This window comes from Cottoperca gobio, chromosome 13 (assembly GCF_900634415.1).
Source record: "Cottoperca gobio chromosome 13, fCotGob3.1, whole genome shotgun sequence".
NCBI lineage: Eukaryota > Metazoa > Chordata > Actinopteri > Perciformes > Bovichtidae > Cottoperca > Cottoperca gobio.
The window spans coordinates 7,226,218-7,237,945 of NC_041367.1; the positions used below are offsets into that span (position 1 = coordinate 7,226,218).

Here is an 11,728-nt window from a genome sequence, read left to right on the forward strand (position 1 = left end):
CCTACTACCTGACCTGTCATTACCTAACATTACAAAAATGGGAGCCAAGGCCCAGGAGGAACCACACCAGGAAAACAACAGTAAGAGGAGATGGAGGTTGGATAGAAAAATACATTTAAAATGCTAAAAGTAGGTAAGAATTAAGTGTGATGATAATCATTGAATCAGTATATATCAATAGAAATGTGTGATTTATCCTGTGTTTGTATCATGACAACAAATTTAATGTGTAGACTCAAGTAAAGTTTGATAAAGTTAAATTATTAATGGGTTTTTTTTTTTTACGAATAAAGAATTACATGATTATAAAAGCTAACAAAGTAATGCCTATTACATTGTGCATTGCAAAAACACAGATATGACACACATCAGATATGAGAGAGAAAGGGATGAATAATACTTCATCCTATTTAATCTTTTAAACTAATAAAAAGTACACAAACTCAGATGCGTAGACCTCTCCTACGTCTCATGAAATAGGCTAGATGGGATGTTTTGCTCTGTATTGCACTGATTAAAACTATTTTTCTTTTTATGGATAACTTTAATTGGAAACCACTGGTGTATTGTATTGTAGCTCCCACTCTATTAACTCTGTGAAACAGTAGGTGGCGACATTTTAATGTATCTTTGAATACGAGCAGTGTATTGAAACAGGAAGAAGAAGAAGCTGCATAAGGGAAGTGTCGCAGGGTCCTCGGCTCAATTCTGTGGCGCTGCGTAGATGTCAGACAGCGTTTTTATCAGCTAATCGGAAGAAACACACTTTATTGTATTTTTAACTATATATACAACGTCACAGAATGGCCACTGGTAAGCCAACATGTCCTTTGTTTGTTTCTCAATGTTGTTTTATTGGGGTTTTGTTTGGTAAAGATAGGCTAATAAAAAGTCAGTTGAATAGCATTGAAGCTAAATTAGCGGACAACCGCGAGGCCATGACGGGCTCCGTCTATCTCGTGGAACATCTTTCATGAACAGACCAAAGTTGGCTTTCCCGGGTGTTTAACTAAGCTTTTTTTTTCAATGAAGCGTTAACTTTGTGATCACACTTACAGTACTTTTTTTTTTTTTTTACACATGATTGTGCCGAAACATCTGTATTATGTAAACACCGAAGAGTACGCAGGCCTTGTCGCGGCTATCTAGTTAGCTCAAGGTGTCTGCTAGCTAGCATGAATGCGTCTTTGTTTATACCGATGCTATTGTTTTCCTGCCGAACTAGCAATGCTACTTGAACATATAAAGTCTTAACATAAGTTGGCTATATTTGCATCCAAACGGTTTGATATAAAGCAAGCTATGCCATGGATGAACAGCATTTATAAACATTTGGTGGTTTGTCTCGTTTCAAGAGTTAGCCCAAGCCTAGACCAAATTGACCGCCATTTTTCACTGGATTGGCGTGGTGAAGGGCCTTTGGTTGTCCTGCTTCTGCCTTCATGCTAGTACTGCATCATCTGCTTAGTCACTTCGGTATTTTGCACATTGTCTAACACTAAACTACTGTTTTGTTTCTATTTCAGATTCAGGCTACGGTGGCTCACAAAGGTAATAAGACACGATGCCCCTTTTTATTTATCCCTAGCGGGGAAACTCAGGTTGTTGCAGCAGTACACGGATATAAATGGATAACGTTAGCTTAATTTAACTACCGGTATATAAAGTAACATGAATAAACCACTAGATGTACATAACCTAAAATAAGTATAGAACAACTATGGAAACTTTACAAACACATTTAGACACATTAGATGGTGAAGTGAGCTGATTATGACTAACTAGTATTTTCATTATCGATTATGATCTAGATTAATCTTTCAGTCCAAGGTGATTTATTTAAATGTGTTGTCAGTCCAAAACCTCATTATTATTATTATATAAAACTGAGAAGCACAACAAATAAATGTTAGAGGCTGAAAACTGTTAGCATGAGAAAATTAAAAACTATTAATCTGTTTTAAAGTAGTTTGAGATTATTTTTATTCCGTAGGCTAATCGTTGCAGCTCTAGTGCTGACAAAGTGATTGTTTTTTGGTCTATTCAAACTATGTACACACATATATATATATATATATATATATATATATATATATATATATATATATATATATATATATATATATATATATATATATATATATATATATGGTTAATTAAGTTCTCAATTGTTTGTCTGTATTAATATAGTGCAAGAGTCAATGTAACATATTTACATTATATTTGTGTGTGTGTATAAACTTTCGCACATTCTTATTCAAGCAGCGTTGATGGTAAACAGTCAATTGAAGCAATACATTGTGTGAGTGTGTTATATTGAAAAAGAAAGTAAATTTGGCAGCTGCAAAAATGTGCTTCCTGCATCCAGCGCAGTCATTTGACATGACTGTGACCTAGTTAGTCGTAAGGGATACCTACAGGCTATTTGGTTTGCCTTTTTTAAAGCTATTGTACTGAACTTAAAAATATTACACCTATTTGAAGCTGATGTCCTTTTAAGAATCTTGCTGTTCGGTGTCATGATTGTTTGCACTTATTGTAAGTCACTTTGGACAAAAGTGTCAGCTTATGTAATGTTAATTCGGCTTGAATGTCGAGTCGTCGTCCCCCCTCTGGGTCACGCGCATGCTTGTTCTTTCCGCTTTTATGACAAACTAATTATATTTCCAACCACGGAAAATGGCATCTCAAAATTTGAGTGCGGAGTATGTTACGGACGGGGATGCACTTCGGCTCACTAGGATATTCAACTGTATTTATTTGAGCTAGAGTAAACTGCTGAAGAAATGCAGCGGGCTGCGGCTGGCAATATAAAACTTTTATTACCATCAACACCGATTGATAGCCACATAAATGGTGGTTATTGTTTCCATTTACTATTTATAGCTTGGACACGTACGTTTTTGAATGAATCTATTACCAGAAGCTAACTGATTTCATCATGTGTTTGCAGCTATGGGTCATATGGCGGTCAGCAGACTGGACAGGTAAGACCCATCCCCAAGTTACTATCAGCCTGTTTACTGTAAATTATCATTTAAATCAGCTTTTACTTTATGATTGATGTCAAACTGGGCTTTCTGACTAACAGGGTTATGGACAAGGAAACGGCAGTGGCTCTTTTAGCGGACAGAGTTACAGTGGCTATGGACAGCCAGGTGCAGCGACACAAGGTATAATGCATGTCTATTTAATGAAAGCAATTTGCAGAACTGCAATGATTTTTATATTGCAATGATGCCTCCTTAATTATTAAAATGGTCACTCAAAACATAATCTTTTATAGGCCAACTTAACTGTGAGAGGATTGCCTCAAAAAGGGGCACTGTTCAGTGAATAAAATGGAAGGCACTCGTATAACCAGTGATTTATTTTATTTGTTGTAATTTAATTAAGAAAATCCACAGAGGATGTGAAGAGTTTTGTTTTTAGTTCAGTAACATAATTTTTGATAATGTTTTATTGCACCATAGACCACAATGCATTGATTTGCTGTTTAATGTTCTGTCTTTAGCAGCAGCAGCAGGAGGTGGTTACCAGTCTCAGGAACAGAGTGCTGATAATTACGGACAGGAACCATCTGGGTAAGACGCTAATATCACAATACTGTGATTTGTCTGTGCAGCATGATTCTCACTGACTGCCTCTGGTTGTCTCTTAGTAGCCTAGTAACATTAAGATGTAAACAATTCTAACATACAAGAATTGAGGCATTTAACAAAATAGTAAAAAAAAACATTACAACTGCACGTCTTACCTGCCTCATGCAAGATGGATTCAAATTATTTTGGCATCTTTGTTTTGCTAACTGTTACGATTTTTGCTAAAACCATTTCAAGGTATGGCAACAAGTCGTCGTCTACTTACGGGCAGCAAAGTTCCTATGGTAGCCAGGGTCAAGGTGGAGAGGGCTATGAGCAACCAAGTTCCTATGGTAGCCAGGGGCAAGGAGGAGGAGGAGCAGCTGGTGGTGGTGGAAGCGGCGGTGGCGGCAGCAGCTATGGAAGATGGAGTGAAGGTACAAAATAACTGGATTTTGAGTTAATGTAGATTTCATCTGTGTTCTGTAAGCCCCTACAAATGCGACATGTGCTTGCTTATAAGGAGATGGGCACAAACTGCAATTTTCTTTCAAAAAACTATAATTGGCAGCATACACAAACATTTTTGTAACTTCTCTTTAATAGAAAATTCAAGTGTGTGTGTGTGTGTGTGTGTGTGTGTAATCACCTGTCAAAAGAATCAGAAAAAAAATCTATACGCTTTATGTAGGATTATTATTGAGTCAACTATTTATTATCTAAAATGTATTTATTTATCTATCTGTACACTCTTTCTGGGTCAGTATTTATTTAAACAAATGTAAAGGTGTGTACGTTTTATTTAACTCCTGCGGTGTCCTCCTGCCTGGCAGTTGAGCTGGTCACTGATAACTCCAGCATTGGCAATGAATGTTGCTAAAAGGGTCTGAGAAGTCCCTAAATCTAATGTGAGAACACTGTGGCTGTGACATTACAGTTCATTTAGCTGATGCTTTTGTCCAAAGCGACTTACAATAAGTGCAAACAACTATGAGGATACAACTCCGAACAGCAAGAATCTAGCAAGTACATTAGCTTCAAATAGGTACAATCATTTAAGTTGAGCAATAGCTACAAATAAGCCAAACTAATGTCAGTGCAACATACAAAGAACAGACATGTTATAAATTTCCCTTTTTCCCTTTTCTTTTCGGTCAAGGCACAGTCGAAACAGGTGAGATAGCCAGTTGTCTGTTCCTCCGTGTGCATGCGTGTACATTTGACAGGCCCAGAATCGACTGTCGGCTCTCTGAGCCAAATTCCGTCAATCGATGCATCTCTTCTTATCGGTAAAGTTGGGTTGTTGCTCAGTAAATCTTTCTGTACACCAGGTGAAGGAGGTGGTCAGGGTGGGAGGTTCGGACGTGACCAGGGAGATGCTGAAGGAGGAGGTGGATTCAGAGGCCGAGGCCGTGGCAGCTATGACCGTGGCGGTTTTGACCGCAGTGGTGGATATGACCGCAGTGGTGGATACGACCGTGGCGGAAGAGGTGGACCTCCTGGTATGGGGTAAGTTGCATAGTGCCACTGCCCCTTAAGGTACCTCTACACTGTGAAATATGAGACATGACTTGTCATCACTCATCAACTACAAACCATCCACATAGATGATTTTCACCACTCATCTGCTTTGTGCTCCAGATCCCAAAACTCTGGTAATTATCTTTTTTTTTTTTTTTACCGGATTAATCAAATTGACGGATCACATAGGTAATACTCACCACCCCTCTCCATTGTGCTCCAGGTGCCGCAACTTTAAGATTTTTACTTTTTTAAACCTGATTCACTTGAAGTTATTACATAAGAGACATACTGTTAAATCATATGTGTTAAATCCACATTGCTGTTACGATTAAATGATCGGTAATCAAGTTGTGGTTAATTAGAAGTTAGAGATGAGTTGTTTGACTCACTGAGGATCTATTTGTTATCTGGATTGAGTAAAGGAATGGAGACTGAACATGTCTGCCCTAAAAGAAGCTTAAAGGGCACTACAAAGGTTGCAGAAGGTTGGAAAATTTCCAAGGGAAGTATATTTTTGCACAATTTTGAATAGAACTTATTTAAGGGGGAAATGCATGTAAATCAACACTAGGTCTTATGGCATATTTGGGTTAAAAGCATGGCCTTTTTATTTGAATTGTAACCATGGACTGCATACAGCATCGCACTCTTCCATCACATGTACTGATAATTGGTCCGTATTTAGTAAAATGACAACCCTCAGCATGCTCAGTGCATGCTCCTATCACGCGCAGCCCACACTACTGCACTGAGCCAAAGGACTCTATGCTTTCATGTACATTTTGATTCTATTACTGGAGTAAATGTATACATTTTAGTTAATATATATTTCAGTTAATCAGCAGATGGTAGCCTAGAACAAAGTACACAGTTTATAACTTGTTTCCACCGTCCGCTATTTTTGCGAGCTAGCTGATCCCATGTGTGGTGTAGCTTGAGTTAGCATGCTAATCTATGCAACTAATAAATCTGTTAACGCTAAACTTTTAGGTTTGCACACAGCCCACATTGTCTGCTTGAATTTTCACAGTATTTTCCCCCCATTAGTTACTTTTCTAGTTAGTTACCTCACCACATGGCACATTTTACACGATGTGTTTTGACAAATTAATAAATTCATTTGGTAAAAGATTGTCTGCTTATGGTGGTACAATAGTATGGTAAACTGTTAGTTTTTATCTGCATATGACCTGGTATATTTAATTGGAACACAAGTTCTATTATGTTTTATTCCTATATTACCATTTTATTCCCGTTAATTCCCATGGAAAGTTTCCACCTTGAATATTCCCCAAATTGTGCAACCCTAGGCACCATAGACAAAGTTGTGCAACTATTTTATCCCAGACATTGGGACAGGTTTTGTCGATTCTGCAACAGAACAGTTGACAGTTTTTCTTATCAACCTGGAAGAGAAAAAAAGCGCTTCCTTGCACATGAAACAACGTGTGCTCACACTGAGATGCAGACTATGATAAACTCTTCTTCACCATTTTAAATGGGTTCAGTTTTTGGAGAGATTCGAGCTAAGGTGTCTGAGGAGAGCAAAAACGTATGCATTTGTAATTTTTCAGGAGACTGACTTTGGTACGATCTAAGAACTCCGGCAGAATGGCTAAACATTCTTCTGTTCATTTGTTTTACATTATACAAGTCGTCAGTGAAAGCCCTTTTTTTTTTTTTTTTATTGGGGCAAGAGCTTTTCTGTCAATGTTGTCTTTTGACCTTGATCCAGAGTGAGGTGTTTTTTGTGATTTCGTTTTTTTATAACAAAGTTAAATCTCCAGCAGCCATACTTTTTTCAAATGCCAGAATCTCAATGTTGGTGTTTCATGTGCTCTGAGGACCACATGATAGTTTTTGAACAATGGAAATTTCACTGAAATGATGCCCTTAGACCTGGAGCCACATCTTCAGCTGCTTCACATTCAACAGGTTTCATTCAAGTGTTGTATATTTAACAATGGCGAACATGTGTGTTGTGTTAACATGGATCTACATTTTATACTACAGGTGTTCACAGTGATTGAACTAAAACTTGGACCTCAGTTAAAGGAATCTCATAAACGCACTCAGTGGAAGATTGCTTAACAGTCGCTACACCAATTTGGCTTCTCATGTTAAAAAGAAAAGAGAATTCAGCTGGTTTTCCGGCTCTTGGTATCCAATCTGGTCATGTTAAAGGAAAAAGTACCAAATTTTATTGTAAACGGTGACCCAGATGTGAGGATTGTCTTCACCCGTCTACCTGATTGTTCACTCAGAGCTTTCCTAGTCGTCTGTTCATTGATCTCTAATGTCAAAGACTAACGCATTCCTCGTGTGAGACATTTCCACCATAGTCGCACACCCTGGCGGGAGTGCATACTGATGGGGATGTAGTGGAGCTTTGAGCTCTCAGTTGGGACAAAGGAAAAGCCATCATATCTCCAATTTTTCCTCTGCAGAGGTGGTGACCGTGGTGGCTACAAAAATTACGGTGGTAAGTGACGAGCATCAGAACTGTGTCGGTGGGGGAGGAAAATCTTGAGTTAGCAAAAAGAAAGGGGGATTAAGAAAGGAAAAAAAAACTCGGTGAATGCCACCATTTTCATGTCCAGATCCCAAGGGACTCCACCTATTATTCTTAGCAGGGTTTCTCTTAAATGACTTCAGATAAGGTAAAGAACATGGAGCCTGAGTTGTAAAATAATGGTATTGTTGCATGAAAATGAGGGCTGATAGTAAATGACAGAGGTGTTCCCAGGACGGAGAAGGTTTTGGTGGTTTTCATTTCTGGTGTAAGCTCAAAAAACCCAGAACAATTCTGTTCTTGTTGCACGGTGTTGGTATGTGATGCAACGGTATGAAAACACCCATCAGAGAGCCGTAAACATGGACATTCTTTAATTTTCTTTATCATTATGCATTGGTAGGGACAAAGTTTAATAATTGTTTGTGTGAAACAGTGCGACGGTTTTTTACATTCTTTGCTCAAGTGTTCTCTTCCACCTTTTCTCTGTTTTACAGGCTCTCGAGACTTCGACTCAAGGGATGAACCAGGTAAGACTCTTGAGTGTTTACGTGATTTAAATAACCAGGGTTTGTACTGCACAATGGGCTCTAATTTAAGATCTGTCCAGTCCCTGTAATCTGATATCAAACTGAATACTATAATGTCACAAATAATCCTTTCCATATGGGAACTAATTGTTTTTTATTTTGCTGAAGTGTGAAAATGAACTTGCACGATTATATTTCTGCCTTTTGTGATGGACACAGTAGGTCTCATATACAATTTTGATTTTCTAATCATTGCTGACGTCTTCTCTCCATCGATCTCTTCCACAGCTGGGGAACAGGACAACTCTGACAACAACACCATATTTGTCCAGGGACTTGCGGAAGAAGCCACAGTTCAGGAAGTCGGTGACTTCTTCAAGCAAATTGGTATCATCAAGGTATTTATTTAATCTCTTGGCATGTTCTCCCTCAATTAGAAATGTGCATTCTAATTACTGTGGAGGCTTGATTAAACTGCCAATGTCTATTACTACTTCCTGAATGAGTCTAGTTTGTTACTTTAATGTGACATTTAGTTTTAGTATTCATGCTTTTGGTAAGAAGGATCCATACTGTCAGAGCCCTACTGAGAATCTTGTTTATTTTGTGCTTTAAGGTGAACAAGAAGACTGGCCTGCTAATGATCAACATCTACTCTGACAAGGCCACCGGCCAGCCAAAGGGAGAATGTACAGTGTCATTCGATGACCCGCCCTCTGCCAAAGCTGCCATTAACTGGTTTGATGGTAAGTGCGCAGGCGGATCTTTTTTAAATGTCTTTAATCCTCCACTTGTGTCATTCAGGGTCCCTCTAACTGATGTGTTGTCGTTTCATTTCAGGCAAGGAGTTCAATGGCAAACCTATCAAAGTATCATTTGCCACCCGCAGAGCTGAGTTCACACAGAGAGGAGGAGCAGCAGGAGGGAGCAGTGGAAGAGGTAGTGTAGGAGGTGGCGGCGGCGGAGGAGGGCGAGGAGGTGGGTTTTGATCAAGCTCAAATATATATAGTTTCAAAATTGAAGTGCTTGTGTTAATGTTGCTGCTCCTGAAGTTGTTGACCAATTGTCCGTTGCTCTCAGGTTTCAGAGGTCGTGGTGGTGGAGGAGGAGGAGGACCCAACTTTGACATTAAGGGAGGAGACTGGCCCTGTCCCAACAGGTTTGTAAGCTTTGATGTTTAAAATATAATATACAGCAGAAAGGGCTCATTTGAGTTGTAATGATTTTAGTTTGTCAGTATGCGTTTCGTAATGTTTTTCAGAATTGTTTAATTTCACAAAAGTTCCAGATATAATCCGGTCTGGTATAATGTCTCAGAAGTATATAGGGACATATACAAACAAAATGCATATGGAGAATAGTCCATAATGTTTAAATCTTTTTATTTGGGGGGGGATGTCACGAGAACCAATACTTCGTTACCAAGTTGAAAGCGTGACAGTACTCGTTCTTCTACAGTACCGCATGTGAATACCAATAGGTGTTAATTGTGACGCAGCATAGTGCCATCTCATGGTCGGGTTTGTATTGTATGTGGTTTAATGTCATGGATATAGTTTTTTACGTGCGTTTTATTTTTTAAACTAATATCTTGATTTGGCCACATTTGTAAGGATACATTTTTATTTATAAAATGTGAATCTGATTTCTGTCCTCAGCTCTTGTGGCAACATGAATTTTGCACGGCGGCAAGAGTGTAACAAGTGTGGCGCTCCCAAACCAGGAGAAGCAGGATTTGGAGGCAAGTGCTTTCAACTTTGATTTCAATACTGGAGAAAGTTGTTACTGTACCTTTCCTCTGTGTTCAGTCATTTTCAACCCTGGCGGTTTTCAGGAATAACACAATACCATTACAGTGCAAGTTAAAAGTTTAACTCCAGAAAAGCTACCGGTACTTGTTTCAAGACCTGTACCTGATTGCATGTACAAAATAGCAACAGCATGTCTGTCCAGTGCCTGAAATATTATCTTATTTTACTGACACAAGCGTTGTGACTGTATTTGCAGATCGTGGAGGCAGAGGCAGTTATGGTGGTGACCGAAGCGGTGGCTTCAGAGGTCGGGGAGGTTTCCGCGGAGGAGACCGTGGAGGAGACCGCGGTGGAGACCGTGGAGGCTACGGAGGAGGTGGCGGATTCGGAGGGGGATACAAAATGGGAGGAAGGTTGGTTGACTCTAATTTTAATTTTTTGCATTGTGTAAATTTTTCGTGCAAGTTAACGTTCCTGCAAGAGGGAGACCTGTATGAGCTCCGGGTCTCTGCTGATGTAGTTTGGTTATATGGCCAGTATGGGGTGCAGCATGCCTGAGATTAGCCAACAAATTCTGAATCTGCAACTGTCCCCATTTTTACACTATTAACCGTATATCAAATGTACTACACATCAAGCTTTATTATATACTGTATACTCATAGCATATAATGTAGTAATTACAAGTTTGAACAGTAAAACGCCGGGCTTTTTAAACTTAAAGAGACGACAAAACATATTTCCAAAATGTTTTTTATTCGGTCAAATCAAGCTTCTTCTTTTTTTGCATACTGACTCGAGTATACTTAATTTATTCTTAACCAAAGAGCCACTTTAACTCCCTGCTTATTAAGAAACCAAGTAGTCTAGCGTCTAAATATTCACGCAACACCCTCCGCTCTGTTGTGTCCTTATTTGAGGTTAATGGGTATTTCCAAATTGATACATTGCTGCTCACTGAATTTAAAGTGCTGTTAATCGAGGGTTGTTAAAGGAACGACTGCCTTTTTATTTATTTATTTATTGAAAGCAAATTATAGCATCCATTTACAGATTTGAAAGGGTTGGGTGAATGATGGGAAATTGACACTATATTTCACCTTCATCTTTGTCGGCCAGACGATAGCGGTTAATGCAATGACGAGAGTGAATGTTGGTCTTTAAAAATAACAGCTGGTAACTGACATCTTTGTCTTTCCCTTGCAGAGGTGACCGTAGAGACGACAGAAGAGAGCGACCATACTAAGTGTTGAGCAGATAGAAACCACTCCAGCCCTTGAGTTCGCCATGGAGGGAGGGTTTAGTTTGGGAAAACTGGGGGGAAAGGACCGGGGATCAGACATTCTGATTTTGGCTCCTTTTTTTTTTATAGCTAGTGCATCCCAACTATTACTGCTCATCTGAGCAAGGGACGGATGTGTTGAGCTACTGTAAAGGGACTTTGGGGCGATTGGCACTGTTGGCATGTGGTCAAATGATTGTTTTTTTTGTTTTGTTTTTTCCTCCGCTTTTTTCTTTTTCTTTGTACATCTTTTTAATTTCCTCTCGGATTCTAGTTGCAGATGTTTTGTGAGGTAGACTTCGTACCATGTTTTGTATGAACGGAATAAATGTTTTACTTTGGTTCTTTTTTTTCCAAAATGATATTAAAAACTGTGATCTTTTCTCTGTGCTTTGTGTGAGTTTATGCTATCATTTTACAATATTAAAGACACTTGTATTCTTCCGGACATTAAAAGCAGAATCTTTTCAAAGTGAGCTAGCTTTTAGAGCAGGAAAAGCTGCCACGCTCTGCTGATATTTGGCCCTCAGCTGCCGTGCAGGCGGGCAG

General features: G+C 39.0%; 1 protein-coding gene across 3 annotated transcripts; it reads left to right on the top strand.

Annotated features, from left to right (window-relative positions):
• The first annotated feature begins 669 nt into the window (after nt 1–669).
• Nucleotides 670–11,562, top strand: taf15 (TAF15 RNA polymerase II, TATA box binding protein (TBP)-associated factor). 3 transcript variants are annotated; one of them, XM_029446372.1, is made up of 17 exons: nt 670–813; nt 1,527–1,551; nt 2,954–2,987; nt 3,092–3,173; nt 3,518–3,584; nt 3,840–4,018; nt 4,741–4,755; nt 4,913–5,090; nt 7,553–7,587; nt 8,115–8,147; nt 8,436–8,545; nt 8,764–8,893; nt 8,988–9,125; nt 9,228–9,306; nt 9,806–9,888; nt 10,155–10,311; nt 11,104–11,562. In XM_029446372.1, the coding sequence occupies exons 1-17, from the start codon at nt 804–806 to the stop codon at nt 11,141–11,143; spliced, it is 1,395 nt and encodes a 464-aa protein (XP_029302232.1). In that variant the 5' UTR covers nt 670–803; the 3' UTR covers nt 11,144–11,562. The 3 variants fall into 3 exon arrangements, with proteins under 3 accessions (XP_029302232.1, XP_029302231.1, XP_029302233.1); XM_029446371.1 differs by having other exon boundaries at nt 672–813; nt 3,515–3,584; XM_029446373.1 differs by lacking the exon at nt 4,741–4,755 and having other exon boundaries at nt 672–813; nt 3,515–3,584.
• The last annotated feature ends 166 nt before the right edge of the window (nt 11,563–11,728 follow it).

Coding starts and splice junctions, on each gene's coding strand:
- taf15 (XM_029446371.1), top strand. Junction 3,174..3,514: donor GCCAGGTGCAGCGACACAAG/GTATAATGCATG, acceptor TTCTGTCTTTAG/CAGCAGCAGCAGGAGGTGGT. Junction 8,894..8,987: donor TGCCATTAACTGGTTTGATG/GTAAGTGCGCAG, acceptor GTTTCATTTCAG/GCAAGGAGTTCAATGGCAAA.